This window comes from Python bivittatus, unplaced genomic scaffold (assembly GCF_059951505.1).
Source record: "Python bivittatus isolate LINGU-HERP-01145 unplaced genomic scaffold, Pbiv_v1 ctg000000_np1212, whole genome shotgun sequence".
Classification (NCBI taxonomy): Eukaryota; Metazoa; Chordata; class Lepidosauria; order Squamata; family Pythonidae; genus Python; species Python bivittatus.
In genome coordinates, this window is record NW_028277028.1 from 952454 (window position 1) to 971338 (window position 18885).

Consider the following 18885-nt stretch of genomic DNA (forward strand, 5'->3'; position numbering starts at 1 on the left):
AAAAAAGCTTGGAGTTTTTTCCGGTTCCGTCGACTATTAAGCTTGCGCCGGTCTAGCTTTTCCGACTCTTTGGGCGTCGTTGGATTTTCTTTGGGCGAAGAGATGCGAAAGCGCCGGTTCTTGGAAGCTGCAGCTCGACAGTTGGCGGGAACGTGCCCAGCCCAAGCGCGGTTTTTGCTGTAAGGCTTTATGTGCACGTGGCTTTCCTGTTCGTCTCTTATTTCTACCTGTTTCCAAAAATGCCTCTAATAGCGCTCATCTCCGCTCATCGCGGCTGCCGCATTTTCAAGCGTACAGCAAATTCATCGCAGTATGGCTAAGTTTCGTGGTTTATAACTCTCTCCCTTCTAATTAAAAACTCTGGGCGGCGTGCAACATTTAAAAGTAGTAAGATAAACAATAAAAGAAAAGAGCGAGGTATGTCCAGAAGAGGAAACCAAAGCCTACGTAAGAGGCTCGCATACATACTGTATGTTGGTGCGTTTCTTTACATACTAGAATATGCGGAGTCGTTCAGTGTGTTTTAATTAAGTCAGATGTAAACAAGACCTAACACAGGACTGGTAACTAACAGTAAAACCCATTTTTATTTATCTGAAGATGTTTTAATGTTGCGTTTCTAAAGAGCACAGAGTTCATGTAGTCTTGTATAATAGATATGGCCACGGAGGTCACGTCTCGGTCTTTAAGCCTTCAGATTTTTTTACTTTAGCATTTCAGACTCCCTTGTACACATGTCATTACAGTTTCAGCAATATCGTAGGCATTCTTTAAGAATTACTTTGCTGAATCAGGTCAGAATCAACAGTAGTCCAACATTCTTTACTACTTCCCAGCTGTTATTAGGAGAATAATGAATGAACCTTCTATCTATTGCTCACTACTAATATAAATTTAAGTAGAGTGTTTATTGTGAAACTGGTACTTACCTGTTTCTCTCCTAAAAAAAAGAAGTGATCACTAGATAGGCATTCAGTTTTGTATTTCTTCAAAACTCTTAGGGCAAGATCTTTTTTGTCATCTTCACTTCAAATTTTTAATTGTGTGAAATTAATTTAAGACATTGTAAGCACAACTGTATAAAATGCTTTGATCAGTTAAAATGAATGAATAAATACTAAAGTTTGATCTGTGAAATTGGCAACCTCTGTTAAATGTTTGTGACTATCCCAGATTCACTTTCATACTTTTCAGACATTCCCTACTTTTCAGACATTCCCAGTTAAGTTCTGCATTTGATTGTCAATATTCATAAGAATATTTCTATATTTCTTTTACCACAAGGTTATTTTATTGTTGATATTTCTCAGATGACTCTTGTTATCTCAGATGAAGACTGTATACTGTATTGGGAAACATGCTAATTACTATTTAAATTGACCTTTTAACAATTTTCTGTTCTGGTCAGTATTTTAAAATGATTGTTATTCTTTTATTGTTTGTTTTTATTATTGATTTTGATTTGTTATGCATCACCTTGATGTAATGTAATAAAAGAGTTATATGAACATTGTATATAGCTCATTTCTTTTTTGTCATGTCTTCTCCACAGATGGACACTCAGCAACATAGAAGGTAATTGCACAGAAGCTGTGGTGCACCAGAAAATTCAGATTAAAAGCTTTTGAGATTCTTCTTTTCTGTGCCTTCAGGACTTTAATCTTTCAAAAATGGAGTCTATAAATTATTTTCTTCTTAAATATAAAAGTCAAATTTCTATACTGTGGTCAATAATTCTATAATTTAAAAAGCATTGAAGTATTAGATGCCTTTTTTTACTTCCATTCTGATCATGATTGCATGCAGGAGAGAAAAAAGTGGGATGGGAAGTCATGACCTGAACAGTATAGTCCAGGGTGGCATACCTAAAATATTGTATTAGGAGTAACATTTAGATTCTTTACCAGTGTTTATGTATCATCTCCATCTCTGTCATTATCTAATATTAGTGCTGTGCTTAATTTGCATGAGATTTGAACTCAAGGAGTTTGATTTCATTATAACCCAGCAATGTGATTAGGGACGGGTTGAGTTAAATGTTGTCTCATGGAAGCTTGCTTTTTCAACATACTGAATTGTTACACTGAAGAAAATAATTAGCAATGTGCTACTAATCACATATTCTCAATAAAATCACAAAGCTGCTCCTTGAAATCTCTATTTATAAATATTTTATAATATTTAAAAAAAAATAACAGTCCTATAGAATCTTAAAGACTAACATATTTATCATAGCCACTTTATCAGATGAATTGAAGTTTTTGTCTTTTTTTTTTTTTTCTAAGATGGAATATAAGTCATTAAATGACTGGTAAGCCTGGAAGCTAAAACTTATGGATAATTTTCTCTTAAAGATAGATTATTTCTATAGAAATAGTTCCAGAATAAAAAAAAAATCCTTATTTAGTTAATAAGTGCTTCCTGAAAGTAACTAAGTCTGAAAATCTTTGTACATTTTCTGAGTAAACATATTAAATATACATATCTTGCCACCTCCCTCCCCCCCAGAGAGTTTCTCCTACATATATGCAAATAGTTGACTTCTTTGTTTTATATATTTTCAGCATGAACTCTGGAATGGGAGGGGTAATCCTGTGGTATCCCTTTTTGTTTATAGAGTCAGCTTTAAATATACCAGGTTTTGCTGCCATAAAAATGGGTATTACCTTCAGTTGCTTCCATGCAGCTTAAGAAAGACTTTTTCATCCAGCAGGCAGCTAAGCAGCCGGTTACTGTGCCAGGCAGTTCTGGTAGAGAGGAAAGGTTGCAGGACACAACAGTTGGTAGCGGGTCTGGCTAGTGTATGTGCATTTATGGCTACCATCTTGCTAACCCCCAACTTAAAAACACTGAAATTTTAATCTGCTTGTATTATAGCATATTACTTTATATTTACTAATAACGTTCACATAACTTTACTGCTATTTTTATTTACAGGCAAAAATGAAGATAATGTAAATCAGGTGTGCTACTACTGTTTCCAGTTTCTTTTTCCCAATAACTATAGGATGCGTCTGTTGCCCAAAATGAAAATAACACCCCAGATACAAAAAATACTTAATTGGGAAAGAAAAAACTACAGACTTAGTTTAAAGCAAACAAGGCTCTTGAAGAAGTACAAGGAATCAAAGAATGCCCTGGTAAGCAGTTTGCCTCATAATAACACTACCAGGTTATCAGTGGAGTTGAAGAGTTCTTACTGTTTTAGTAAGTTAAAAACCAACTTATTAGAAACAACAACAACAAAAGCTCTTTTCCATTGTATTATTAGATACAGTAGTGCCAGAATTGGTGAGTACTAGCATAATGTGATTCATAACCTTTAGGAATATTTTCTTTATTTTCTAAACATAAATCATTATTTTTGACTACAGAAGGACCTCATTTCATAGCAACTTTGCAGGACGCGATAACTGGAGCAACTAGGATGCTAGAATATTGGATTCAATTCTTTGAATATTCATATATTTTATATTTGATAAATATTTAATACATTTAAAATAATTAAATAATAATTAAATAATTAAAGATAAATATTTTAATAAATATTTGATAAATATTTGAATATTCATATATCTTTGAGATCCATCTAGTCTAATTTCCTGCCTACTGGAGGAATCCACTGATACAGCAAAAAGTAGTATTGAAAAAAAAAAGAAGAGCCAAATACTTGGTGCCTTCAGCCATCATGTTCCTGTTTGCCTGAAATGCAGTTGTGCAATTTCCAAACTCAGTTTTGCAGGAGATGCATTTGTGATGAATTTGGCATATATAAAGTTTGAGACATTGTTTTCTGTTTTACTTAAATGAGTCACTATTGCAAGTTTTTTGGCAGAACTTTGTAGATTTGCAAACATTTCCTGTGAATTTTCAATTATTTTCATAAAAGATTCCACTGGAGTACTTCTGGTATATATTAAAGTCAAAGTAGAAACAAACTTAATAGCGTGTGGCCTTTCCTTCTCTCTCTAGCTAATTACCTGCAATTCATGCAAAAAACCAACAAGGCATAATGGAATAAGTAGAGAGGAATACAGCTTAAAAACACCAAACCTGAAGATACCTTCAAACAAAAGTACACCTCTTATCCATAGTCATTCTGGATCCAAAAGAGGGAAATCATCATCAGGCCTCAGGTATTATTTATTTATCAGATTTATATCCTGCCTTTTGTACAGATACATAGTGCTCCCTTCTATTTTTCCTCACAACAATCATCCTGTGAGGTGAGGTGAGAGACTGTGACTGGCCCAAAGTCACCCAGTGAAATTACATGGCTGAGGGATCTCAGGACCTGGACCTCCTCACCCCTAGTCCTTAACCATCACACCACATTGCTTCTCTGTTTCCCTTTTACAGTTGAATAGTATTACATGGAACTGGGATTCATCCATGAACAAAAGGTTTTAGTCAATGTTGTTGCTGAAGAACTAAGCCATGGTAGCTTTTTGTGTATTGTGAATATGTGTATTGTGTATAATATGTATATTGTGAATATTTCGTTGTTATCACCTTGGCTAAAGGATACGTTCTCAAAAAGCATGTAAGAGTCACAGCTTGAAACTGCTTGCCATAGAGTATTATATGATAGTACGGGGCATGTACTTATTACTGTAGTTTATTAATTTTCACTGAGTAAATGGATTTAGTCCCATGTAAATGCAAGGACTACTTCACTTAGAAAGTGCCATACTTGCCATTTTATTAATAAGGTTACCTTTAAATAGTCAAACCCAGAGCCTTTAAAAGAAATAAGTCTAATTCTGAATCATCTTCTATCTCTAAATAGATCAGTTTGTAAGATGACTTCTCTCTTTTCTGTACATATCTGTACAGAAAGTTTGTACAAACTTCTGTACAAGTTTGGAGTTTGTAATGCTCAATCAATTAAGTAACCAAAAACGTATTTCAATTCTCTTTATATTTCCCAAGGTCAAAATTCTGACCCTTTTATTTCACCACATCCTGTGTTCAATCTCAAAAGTGCTAAGATCTTTGTTTCGAGTCTAATTGCTTTTCAGTTCTGGATCTCTCTTGATTAGGAATTCAGCTTGGATAGACTTTCTGTTGCACAACTCCAGGATTGAAACTGGAACTTCTTTTAGCTGTTCAGTCTTTTTATTCCAATTATTTCCCTAGTATTTTATCTACTCCCTCACATTTAGAGGATCAGAATCCCATGTGCTCTTGCATGTTTCACTGGGGTTTGGACTTGTGCATTCTTGGTAAGAACTGCTGACTCTTACACGTTTGCTAGGTGGGCAAACAAAAAAATTGGACTACTATGTTGATCTAAATGGTCTGAAGTAAAACTAGCATGTTCTTAGGCTTTTCATCATTTCAGGATGAAGTAGATGGGCACAATCATACTCACTGACATATTATCTACTAAGGCTATGGATGTTTCAAAATGTTTTTGGAAGAGATTTGTCGGAACATATATGAACCTAGCATCTCTTTAAATAAGCTACATCTTTTTTTGAGATTTGTGTGATGGCTGAAGAAAAGATACTGTGATTGTGCTGCTATCATTCTGAAGTACTTCTATCACTTCATTTTTGAAGTTGCACAGCTACACCATGATAAGGCATTGGTACATTAAGCAAGCACTTAACATATTTGTCATCATCCCTCTTTTGTTGAAGCATGGTATCTTACTTTGTTCTGTGCATGCCACCTCTCCACTGTTTCTTTTGTTCCATTGTAATTGTGCTGTGAGTATGCACAACATTACAATGATATCATGTAACCTAGTATACAACAAAGCACCCACAGCACCTCCCTCTTCATAAACTACCACTATATTCTGCACAGAAGGCTTGTGTAGGGCATCTTTGCAAGAAAGGTATGGGTATTGTAGATAGCCAGTTTGGTGTAGTGGTTAAAGGTGCTGAACTAGAAGCTGGGGGTGATTATGAGTTTTAGTTCCGTCTTAAACGCAAAAGCCAGCTGGGTGACTCATACTTTTTGTCACATTCAAGTTTCGGTTCATGGCAAGTGCAGCTCAGTAAAAGCTGTGATGCTTCTACTAGTCAGATTATGATGGCTGGAAGAGAATGACACTACCACTTTCCATAATTCCTCACCTCAGACAAGCTTACTAAAAGATAGGAGATAGGTATTAAAGGTGTACTTCAGTTAAACAATTATTCATTAGGCCAGTCTGATTATCAGATTCAGATGCATACTTGTCTTTCTTCCAAGACTCTTTCTGTAGGAGATGAAATCAAACCTGCTAATGAATTACAGATTCACATAAAATATGCCTAACGGATCTGGGCTGCAAATAGCCAAATGCCCACCAAATGTCAGCAAGGATACAGGGGGGAAAAAAACCCTCAGCTTCCATCTAGGGGTGATGTGGATTTTGGCAGCACAGACCTGATAGCTCTCATAATGGCAACTCAAATCCCTAGGGAATTTCCTTCCATTTCCTTTAAGGATGCAAACACTACTCATGAACCAACCACACATCATTTTCCAGGCAGCCTTAATCAACCAAGTCAGAGATCTAAAGGGCAGCCCCAAGGATCCTGTCTACTTCCTCAGGTCAAATGTCCCCCAAATAACAGGACAAGAAAGTGACTCAGTCAACTTGCACAGATTTGCCCAGTCGGAGTCTAACTCTGAGCAGATCTGAGCAATTATCTGATAGGTGCCTAGAATATTCCTTATAGCAGACGTAAAGATATCCCTGTGATTCCTTCGTTCCCTACAGAGAGCAGGCTACCTTAAACAAGGCTGCTGGCTGGCTACTGCAGACATAAGAATGGAAAAATAAACATGTTTTTGCTGCTCTTATCACCACAATGTAATCTCATTAGGAGAACATAGAGTTCAGATCATGGAAAGTAATTCTGCTGCTTTACTCTGCCCTGCTTAGATCTCACTTGGACTATCGTGTCCAATTCTGGGCGTTACAACTCAAAAATGACAGTGAAAAATTGGAGTAATGTTTGGAATATTTGGAATAATAATACAAATACAGTAAATGGTCTGGAAATTAGGCCTTCTAAGGAATGGTTAAAGGATCTGGATATGTTTAGAAAAGATGGCTGAGGCAAGATATTAGAGTAGTTTTCAACTATCTGAAGGGTTGTCACATAGAAATGAGAGTTGACAACTTTCTCATCAGAGGGCAGGACCAGAATAAGTAGTTTAAAACTACAAGTTCAGTCTAGCCATTAGAAACTTCTTGATTGTTTCAGCTATCAACCAGTGGAATTGACTCCCATGTGAAGTAGAGAGTTCTCCTTTGAGAGAAGTCTACAAACAGACTGGGTGGTCATCTAAGACTACATGACCTCTAAAGACTCTTCCAGCTCTATGAGTCTGTGTAGATTAGCACACAATGAGATTTGTAAACAATGATTCAGTCTTTCTAGAGTAAGCTCAATAATATACAGTGGGACAAAAAAGTATTTAGTCAGCCACCAATTGTGCAAGTTCTCCCACTTCAAAAGATGAGAGAGGCCTGTAATTTTCATCATAGGTATACCTCAACTATGAGAGACAAAATGGGGAAAAAAATCCAGAAAATCACATTGTCTGATTTTTAAAGAATTTATTTGCAAATCATGGTGGAAAATAAGTATTTGGTCACCTACAAACAAGCAAGATGTCTGGCTCTCACAGACCTGTAACTACTTCTTTAAGAGGCTCCTCTGTCCTCCACTCATTACCTGTAGTAATGGCACCTGTTTGACCTTGTTATCAGTATAAAAGACACCTGTCCACAACCTCAAACAGTCACACTCCAAACTCCACTATGGCCAAGACCAAAGAGCTGTCGAAGGACACCAGAAACAAAATTGTAGACCTGCACCAGGCTGGGAAGTTGACTGAGTCACTTTCTTGTCCTGTTATTTGGGGGACATTTGACCTGAGGAAGTAGACAGGATCCTTGGGGCTGCCCTTTAGATCTCTGACTTGGTTGATTAAGGCTGCCTGGAAAATGATGTGTAATCTGCAATAGGCAAGCAGCTTGGTGTGAAGAAATCAACTGTGGGAGCAATAATTAGAAAATGGAAGACATACAAGACCACTGATAATCTCCCTTGATCTGGGGCTCCATGCAAGATCTCACCCTGTGGGGTCAAAATGATCACAAGAATGGTGAGCAAAAATCCCAGAACCACACGGGGGGACCTAGTGAATGACCTGCAGAGAGCTGGGACCAAAGTAACAAAGGCTACCATCAGTAACACACTACGCTGCCAGGGACTCAAATCCTGCAGTGCCAGACGTTTCCCCCTGCTTAAGCCAGTACATGTCTGGGCCCGTCTGAAGTTTGCTAGAGAGCATTTGGATGATCCAGAAGAGGATTGGGAGAATGTCATATGGTCAGATGAAACCAAAGTAGAACGTTTTGGGCTAAACCCAACTCGTCGTGTTTGGAGGAGAGAGAATGCTGAGTTGCATCCAAAGAACACCATACCTACTGTGAAGCATGGGGGTGGAAACATCATGCTTTGGGGCTGTTTTTCTGCAAAGGGACCAGGACGACTGATCCGTGTAAAGGAAAGAATGAATGGGGCCATGTATCGTGAGATTCTGAGTGAACACCTCCTTCCATCAGCAAGGGCATTGAAGATGAAACGTGGCTGGGTCTTTCAGCATGACAATGATCCCAAACACACCGCCCGGGCAACGAAGGAGTGGCTTCATAAGAAGCATTTCAAGGCCCTGGAGTGGCCTAGCCAGTCTCCAGATCTCAACCCCATGGAAAACCTTTGGAGGGAGTTGAAAGTCCGTGTTGCCCAGCGACAGCCCCAAAACATCACTGCTCTAGAGGAGATCTGCATGGAGGAATGGGCCACAATACCAGCAACAGTGTTTGAAAACCTTGTGAAGACTTACAGAAAACACTTGACCTCTGTCATTGCCAACAAAGGATATATAACAAAGTATTGAGATGAACTTTTGATATTGACCAAATACTTATTTTCCACCATGATTTGCAAATAAATTCTTTAAAAATCAGACAATGTGATTTTCTGGATTTTCCCCCCCATTTTGTCTCTCATAGTTGAGGTATACCTATGATGAAAATTACAGGCCTCTCTCATCTTTTTAAGTGGGAGAACTTGCACAATTGGTGGCTGACTAAATACTTTTTTGCCCCACTGTAAATAAAAAAGTACATTTTAAAATAACTAAATATATATATATACTTTTTAATGAATTATATATTTTATTATTGATATAATTTATATTATTGATTAAATTTGGATAGCTTATGAGCAACATTATGAGGATTATAAGTATTATATAGCATATGTATAGGTAGTCCTTGACTTACGACCACAATTGGGACCAGAACTTCCGTTGCTAAGCAATGCAATTGTTAAGTGAGTCACGCCTGATTTTACAACCTTTTTTGCCATGGTTGTTAAGTGAATCGCTGCGGTCGTTAAGTGAATCCAGCTTCCCTCAATGACTTTGCTTGTTGGAAGCTGACTGGTCACAAATGGCGAACACGTGACCCCGGGATGCTGCAACTGTCATAAATACATGCCAGTTGCCAAGCGCCTGAATTTTAATCATGTGACCATGGGGACGCTGCAATGGTCGTAAGTACAAGGACTGGTCGTAAGTCACTTTTTTCAGCGCCGTCATAACTTTGGTTGTTAAACAAGTGGTTGTAAGTTGAGGACTACCTGTAATCTACATTTCCTTCATTTCAGAACTTCCACAGTTGGACCATCTACACATCATTCCTCCAGGATACAGAATAAAGCCAAAATCCTTTCCAGTCAGTTAAACAAAATGCTTAACTTTGAAGAAGATAAAAGCAAGAAGGGAAACTTGAAGAACTTCTTATTGTCACTTTAAAAGTCTTAAAATAAGTAAGGTCCTGTAATTGCAGCTGATTCATAAAGCTGCACTACACTATGGAAAATGCCCCCATGAGCAAGTATATACATATTGCCCTGGGGAAGAAGAATGTTTTGGGTAGTGAGATAAATCGGGTACCCACACCACTTTTCATTAACTGATGAGTCACCATAGAGGACAAAAATGGGGAGAAGTTCTACTTGTTCTTCTATTTTAGTACTGCTGCTGACAAAATGTGAAAGAGAACATTAAAATTACTCATTTTTAAGTAAGTCTAAGCTGATGCTGTTTCCCTCCTTCTTGAATTATTTCTAATATTTGAATGGTTAACTATTAATACTTATACTCTTCAAAAAGTATTCCGAAAATAAAATTGGTCTGGTTTGAACTTAAAACTCTGAATATGTGTTTGGGAATGTCAATTACACAGATTCTATCTATGAAATAAAACAGCTAAAAATATTTCAAATTTTATTATTTTTAATATGCAAATATGTGCTATTAACAGAGAGAAGCCATACATTCAGTCAACAATGTACAGTAAAACCTGCACCTGAGTTAAAGTGCTAATAGTTTTTAATACTTGCAGAAACACCTTCCTAAAATGAAGGCTGTGCAAATCTTTAAAAGAGGTACCATATTTTTCCGACTATAAGATGATACTTTTTTCTAAAATCCTTACCCTAAAAATTGAAGGGTGTCTTATTCAAGGAAGTCAGCCGAGAATCGCGCGGTTGCAAAACTGCCCATACTTTGTTTCTGCAGAGAGGCTTCCTCCTATTGCTAGCCTCCAATCACGAGTGAAATAGCTTGTCTCCCAAACAGACTTCCTCCAATCACGAGCCTGATGTAACTGATGTCAGCTGATGCTGAACAAACCAATTAGAGGAAGGCTGTTTGCAGAGACAAGCTATTGGCAGTTTCACTTGTGCCTGAATGTAATCAGTTATGCAAAAGAGCCTGGAAATAGAGCTGCAGAGAGACGGTTTGGACCTCCTCCCACCGAGTGTATCAGGTAAATGTTAACTAATTGCTAAATAAAAATGTGTTCTGCACTATCTTTAAAATATTGATTTCTTAATTTTGGGTTGGAAAAGTGGAAGTCGTCTTGTACATGGGGGCGTCTTATTGTCAGAAAAATACAGTACTTCAAGTTGCATGAGACTACATACAAATTACATCTTTTCCAATCATTAAACAGCTGCATCTCATATATAAATATGTGTGTGTATGTTTTATAATAATACAATAAAACTTTTTTTAAAAAGCAGCTGCATCTTTTTCTAGTTTTCATAGCTGATCTTCAAAGTTATCTCATTGCATTCATAAACCTTATATGGTTAAACTTTGCATTTTTTTCACATACAAAGGTACTTTGTTCTGTGGAGTCCTCTGAGTTCTCTGAGCTTGGCTGTTTTCTTGCAAATGTTTCATTACCTGGCTAGGTAACATCTTCAGTGCTAGAATGGACCTCCCACAAGATGAGCTATTCAAGCGAGCACAAATGCATTGCAGCAACCCAGAACAACAGAAAAAGGAAACAGACCACCTATACAACATCTTCCAACAAAATGGATATCCACGTAACTTTATAAAAAAATGCCTGACCACTCAACCTACTACAATGCAACCAACACAAGCTATGAAAAGGATCACACTGCAATACATCAGAAACGTCTCAGAAATCACCAACAGACTGTTACAACCACATGGGATCTCCATAGCACACAAACCAACTAAAGCCCTCCAAAACATCTTATGCAAACCAAAAGACCCAGTAGCCCAAGAAGAAAAAACAGGAGTCATCTACAACATACAGTGTAAGGACTGTATCAACCACTATGTAGGACAGACAGGCAGAAGGCCAGCAGAGCACATCCGTGAACACCAACTAGCAGTCAGAAGACATGATGAATACTCCTTAATCTCAGAACACATGGACAGACTTAACCATAGTTTCAACTGGGAAACTCAGCATCTTAGACCAAGCTAAATCCAAAAATGCGAGGGAATTCCTGGAAACTTGGTATTCAGACAAGACAGCCATCAACAGGCACATAGAGATAAACAACATCTACACTCTATTCAAAAGAGACAATAAAAAGGAAAAAGACCAGAACATCTCACCAGCAATCATCACCCAGATAAGTAGAGATTAACACCAAGATTATCACCAGACATACAATCAGCAGTAAACAATACCCTAATCAAGGAACTACCAGAGGAAAAAATAAAACAAACCCCCCCACCCCCACCAACACTGGCAGGGCATGCCACTGTATATAAACAGAGAGCAAACCCCATCCCATTCTAGCACTGAAGATGTTACCTAGCCGGCTAACAAAATGTTTGCAAGAAAACAGCCAAGCTCAGAGAACTCCAGGGACTCCACAGTTTAACCCTGAGCTACACATACTCTCTTCTATTGGCACTTTGTTCTCTATATGGTTTTTAAAATGCTGACTTCCCCATCCCAGAATATCCTAACATCCACACTAATTTACTACCTTGGTTTCCCTGTATATGACCTCTCCACTTAGAGATAATAGAGAAGGACCTTTTATTTGGTGCTACAGTGCTGAGACATTAATATGATGAAATATGCCATCATCACATAGAAATGCATACATCCATTAAAATGGGATGTAATTTTATTATATGTAAGGTAGAAAATTAAAAATATATCAAGACAGATTTGACTTCAATCCCCTCCTTTTAAATAAAGAGTCATAGGTGTTCTCCATTAAAAAAAACATTGGTGTTTTATGGTCTTCAAAAACTGAAGAAACGGTCTAAGTGAGCCAATGTCAACATTTTCAATTGTGAAGGTAATTAATGTATGAATTTGGCTACATCTGTAAGTGGGAAGATTTGTAAGTGGGAAGGCTTCAACATGCAGTCTTATAATTATTGGTGATCCTGTTCACTTTACTAGTAAAAGTTTGTAAATGTAAATTGATTGTTTCTAGCATTAGTTGCATTACATTGGCTTAGCAATTTCTTTTTGCAGGAACAACTCTAGAATGCATATGGGAATTTCTTTATAAGATTATATGCCATGCAAAGCAGAAAGATCATTTGTATGATGCCGTGGGTGCTATGCTGCTCGCCAAAAGATGGATCCAATAAGTCAGGAAAGAGTTAGCTCCAGCTTAGTGGCAGGGCTCAGTCTTTTGCATTGATAGAAAATGTTCTCCCCAGTCAATGCAACTGAATTTAGCTGGAAATACATCCCTCTACTCCTTTAATAACTGCAAAAAAAAAAGCTACAATTAGCTATGGGGGGACACGGTGGTGCAGCGACTTAATGACGCTGAAAGTTGCCGGCCAGAAATGGTCGACGCTTCAGCGGTTCGAGTCCAGCCTTCGTGTTAAACAGGGTGAGCTCCTGTTTCCTCCCCAGTTCCTGTCAACCCAACAGTTCGAAAACTTACGTGAGTAGATAAATGGGGACTCTCACTCCGGTGAGAGGAAAAATGCTGGCGGCGCCTTGCAAAAAAGGAGTTGGGAGCAGTTGCCGGTAAGCGCGAAAAAACCCCGCGCGCCCAAAAAGGGCGCGAAGCAACGGAAACCCCGCCTCCTGCGCTCGCCAGCTGGGCTCTGGCAAACCACTTCCGAAAAACAGTTGCCTTGAAAACTGCAAGGACTTGTCCAAGCAGTCACTGCAGGGTCAGCAATGACTGAGCGCAGACAAAAAAAAAAAACACAATTAGCTATAAAGGATGGGTCATACATCCTAACAGCCACTGTTGGCTCTGTTTTCTGCTACCATCAGAATGGCTCCTCCTGTTAAGTTTTAGTCCTGGTCTCAGTCCCTGAAGATGGACTAAGCATTTCCCTGCACAGGAAAGGGTTCAGCACAGAGATACTGAGGCACAGCAGTATCTCAGGTGAGTCAAAAAGATGACAGCACCCCTGCAGTGCAGAGTACCCACTGTCATTATTAACCTCTTCTTCCTGCACCAGTACTCAAGGGCCTGCCAATCCTAATGATAATCTAATGGTGGGTTGACACCTGTATGGCAAAATCCAGTGACAGACCTGCCTTCAGGAGCTCCTCCTGTTCAAATTCCAGGTGCAGGGTGAAGTCTTTCTGGGTCCACATGTAGGATGAGGCTTTGGTTCAAAATGTCCAGTTGTTTCAGCAGATAGCATAGGTCCTCCACACCCATGTTTACCATCACTAATAATGTCTCTTGGGCCGGGAAGGGGCAATTAGGATCAGTCATGTTCCAAGCAATTTCACAAGACATTTCTATCAAGACTGGTAGTGACAGAAAGCCATTTAATAGTCCCTCTGACCATGGTGCCACTAGAGTGTCTAATCTCTTTACCTTGTTTTTGCTCTGTTCTGTTCTGTTCTGTAAATTCTGTTGGCTCAGCCAATCTGCAATTATACTCTGCAGACTTTTTGCATATTCTGTCAGCTCTGCAGACTTTTTAATGTATTCTGCCAACAGGTCAGATACATTTTCACACAACTGAATTAGCAAGTTGTCTCCATCTTGCTTTACCCAATACACCAATGCTGCCAATACCAAGCATTAATTCATAGCTCTGATTGATAGGCAGTGTGAATTTATACTGGGATCACCACGCTTGAATTGAACAAGACTGCAATGGACTCTCCAACCTATCAGACTGGCATCTGTTGTAATTTAGTCCTTGGCTAGTTACCTCAGTGGAATTCCCCTTGCAAAATTGGCTTGAACAAGCCACCAGCTAAGAGACTCGTTCATTCTCTTTGGGATCTCTAGACCTAGATATGGTCTGATGGCGACCTGTTTCTAAAATGGTAATACCACTGCAGTAGTCTGTAATGGACAATGGGACATGGGACAGCATGCTCTGCCATGATCATCAATCTCTGCACCCTTGCAAGGGCCATAACAGACTGCATTTTGGATGTTAGGGTCTTCTTTTTTTTATATCTATGAAGATTCCCAGGGGCAAGAGTTGTTTTGAATGCATTAATAAACTTTTATCTAGATTCACTATGAATCTTTGTTTTCACAGACACTGAAAAGTCTGAGTGATGTTCTTGATTGCTCTCTCCCTTGAAGGAGCCCTGATGAGCAAATTGTCCCAAAAGGAATAGATATGTACTCTCAGGTGTTCCACCAATGTTGCTGTCACTTTTGTTCTGAATTCAGGACACAAGGAAGGGTTCCGAATTGGAATAGTTCACTCTCATATACAAACGTGAGGAACCTGCGTTGCAACAATCTGATGGAGTTATGCAGATTTGACAGGTCAACTGATGTTAATAAATCACTTGGCCAGATGCCATAGATCTCAGAGTTTCCATTCAGAAAGACTTGTGCCCTGTTCAATGGCTTTCGATTCAGAATAGCATTCCAGGTCCCATTCAGGGGTTATGAACAGGATGGAGAAGAAGCTGGTAAATCTTTCCTGAAGCATGCAATTGTATCACCTGAATGTCTCAAAGATGGCTTTATTGCTTCCACCATCCTGTGATGGTTTTCTAAGTAGGTCTTAGAAATGGGAGACATCAGGAATCTGTCCCTTGACATTGTTCTCAATTCCAGTGCATATCTCTTTGGACTATTTCTAGAATCCACCTGTCATTGTAGGTCTGTTCACAGTAAGCTAAAATCTCTGAAGCTGCCCATCCACTGGGGTGGGGGGCAAAGATAGTATCAGCTAGTGGCTCGTTTCCCTTGTTTGTTTTTTTCTTCTGTTCCAACTGTTGCCATAATACTTGCACAGTTCATCTTGAGATCCCTGCTAGGTACTTCCTTGTCCATCTCTGGCATGTAAAAAAATTGACATATGATTTCTAACTTGAACAGAAGCTCAACTTCATATAGCTATGCCTTCCATACATTCATCACCTCGCTGCTTGCCTAATGATTCTGCTAGATTGCCTCCCTGGCCATGTCCCTCTGTATAGCTTATCCATAATTCCACAGGTATGAACTTCTAGCAGATTTTTTTCGTTGCTCCACAGGGAGACCAAAGGGTGGGAAACTTCCTCTGGGCAGGAAAAATCAACTTCCTTCAGATGCATTGTTTTAACCTCTAACTCTGCTTCTTCTTTTACCTCTTTTAATTTTTGTCATTATTTCTGTTGGATCAAGCAAAAAATGATTTCTCAGTGGGAAATGGAGCTAAGAAGGAAAGCCATCTTCACCAGCAGGCAAATTTAAGACTGAGGAAGGTTTCTCCCCCATCCTTGCCCTGAACGCCTAAATGCAAAAATCTAAGTTTTGCCTTCTAAATGTGGAGTCAGACTGAGAATGGAATGATTATGTAATGTCTAACATATAAGTTATGATATTGTTTTATGACTCACATGTTGTCATTGACTCCTCCAAAGATACTGGCATCTATAGGTGTTTCATTGTCTTTGGCAATTGCTTCTGCCTTCTCGGTTTAAGTACTTATTTTTGAAATACACATAGAATTTTGAGGTTAAATTCAACAATTCTTATGTATGTAATAAAATGCAATGATAATAATGGGTTGGTTTCATCTTAGTATTTAAAAATTATATTCATCCATACAAATGATCATTCTCTGTTTTTGCTGAATTATAGTCTATGTATAGAATATAAATCCAATTTTTCTCAAGATACAAATGCTTTTTTATTTCAAGGTAATCTAAGAATAATTTTTATGTAAAGAAGAACCTTGGAAAAGCTTCATACTGAAAACTCAAGTCAGATATCTGAAGGGACAACAGCCCAGTGATCAAGTAAAAACCCCAGATGGGGAAAAAAGAAAACAGTTGGCACAATCCAACCTGAATTCAATGCAACTTTAAAAAGTTTGCCTTTGATTGGACTGTACTATTTTAATAAGTAATAATTTTTCCTTAACTTTTTTGCTAAGTATTTGGGGGAGGGTGGGAGTCTAGGAAGAGCCTAGGAAGAGGCCAGCATGGCTTTCCAGCAGTATCCAGAAAATTGTACAAAAGGCTTCCTTCAGGAAATGGAAAGTTTGTCCTAATGAGGAGAACAAAAGTGAGCCCAAATTCTTGCTAAAAAAAAAAAAAAGCAAGGTAATAAGGAATTTAAAAAGAATTTGAGGAGAACCTGGCGAAATACATGAAGGGAAACTTTAGTAAGCAGAATACCAGTCAAGGAAGTGGGTGGAAGTGTCAGTCTTTTCAATGAAAATAGGCAGGATCAGGGTGACAGACGATGCTGCCCCAGTCGTTGAATTAGCTGCTTCCATCCACACTGGCATTTCTTGTTGATTTCTAGTTAACTGACTGACAGTCACCAAGTCTCTGCAGGATTAACTGTTCTTCAACTGGCAAGGGAGTACAAGTAAGTTGTCAAACTGTCAGACTCACAGGGACAAGAACGAATAATGCTTGAAACAATATCTGTATAGTCATATTCCATAAAAAGTAACTATAACAGACAATCAACAGCTTCTGGGTAAGCAGGAATAGCAGTTGAGAATTTATATCCAGTCAGATTTCAAACCTTTCTCACTTTCTGATAGAGTAGCCCTTGGATGTTCTTTTATCAAACACATTATTAATAAGCTACAGCCCAATGACAATGACACAGCACTTTCTCAGGCACTGGGAAATATGGCCCATACTTGCATATAACCTTGCAGCCTAAAGCTGATTCTCACAAGCAACAAGAAACAACAGGCAAATTATGCTAACATGGGAACCAGACTGTGGAACAAATCCAGATGTCTAATTTGACCCCAGATCTACACCAACAGTATCATCACAGGTCCCAACAAGTACACATACAAGATTAGAAGCATCTTCACCTGTTCTTCCTTTAATGCGGTATACACCATCAACTTGAATTCTACAATAGGACAAATGGGGCAAATGGTTCAAAATAAATAAATAAATAAATAGGCACAAGTTTGACATCAGGAATCAAAACAAGGATAAAGTAATATCAGAGTATTACTCTGTAGAGCTCAAAGTGAACATTTTGGAAAAAGGAGACTTTAACAGCACCATTGAGTGAGAGACTGCTGAACTCACATACATCAAAAGGTTCCACAAACACAATGGATTTTTAACATATTACATTTGTTAATTGATAAGATACTTGCAATCTGCCTCACATGCAACCTGCATCTACTTAAACAACCTGTGTGTTCCTCCTTCCCCCTTTATCCCTAGTATTTAAATCCTACATCAGTGTAACCACTACGCATCTATAGTGATGAACTGAGCTGTAGCCCAGAAAAGCTTGTGTCCTTTTATAAAATGTGTTAGTTGGAAAAAGTGCTATCAGACTCCTTATGCTTTGCTACCACAGCTCTCCTCCTACAAATTTTTGCCCTCATAGAATCTGTTTATATGCATTATAAACATTCCCACTCTGGAATTTGAGATTTACAAATAGATGACATCATCATAACTTTAGATACTAGCTTACTTAGTTGCATTTGTAAATTGGGCACATAAATCACATACATAGATACATACATGCCTGTAAAATCTGATATGTAGAAGCTTGCTCAAAAACAGGATCTATTACAAAGACCCAACAATAGAACAATTTCTCAAGTTAGCCTGAAATCTCCCAGACACAAATGGAACCCTAACAATTGCTGGGTCTTTATAATAGATCCTGTTTTTGAGCAAGCTTCTACATATCAGATTTTACAGGCATGTATGTATCTATGTATTTGATTTATGTGCCCAATTTGCAAATGCAACTAAGTAAGCTAGTATCTAAAGTTATGATGATGTCATCTATTTGTAAATCTCAAATTCCAGACATGTTGAGCCTCAGTCACTAATCCACAACCATCATACATCATTTATTTTCAGGTTGCTTGGAACTGAATTCTTCATCTTAAGATGTCCTTCCAAATATAAAGGACCTCTAGAAACTAGATCCCAAAAGATAAAGGATAAGCTATATCATCCCAGTCCATCATTATGAACATGCCCTCTGGCTCTTGCTTCAACAAGCTGATGCAGTGGCAAAATTTTATGCCTTTTTTGGATCCTGGGGCATGCTCAAGTCACTGATTTATTCAAATGTGACTCACCTGATATTCAACCTCTGAATTCAGTTTCAGATAGGAAGA

At 38.3% G+C, this 18885-nt stretch overlaps 1 protein-coding gene across 2 annotated transcripts; it reads left to right on the forward strand.

The window, feature by feature from the left end:
* Positions 1 to 34: 34 nt before the first annotated feature.
* On the forward strand, positions 35 to 11542 carry RMP24 (ribonuclease MRP subunit p24). Of its 2 annotated transcripts, none has more exons than XM_007429898.4 (5): positions 35 to 179; positions 1553 to 1575; positions 2938 to 3140; positions 3973 to 4136; positions 9687 to 11542. In XM_007429898.4, the coding sequence occupies exons 1-5, from the start codon at positions 103 to 105 to the stop codon at positions 9832 to 9834; spliced, it is 615 nt and encodes a 204-aa protein (XP_007429960.1). In that variant the 5' UTR covers positions 35 to 102; the 3' UTR covers positions 9835 to 11542. The 2 variants fall into 2 exon arrangements, with proteins under 2 accessions (XP_007429960.1, XP_025023517.1); XM_025167749.2 differs by lacking the exon at positions 35 to 179 and adding an exon at positions 225 to 310.
* Positions 11543 to 18885: the final 7343 nt, after the last annotated feature.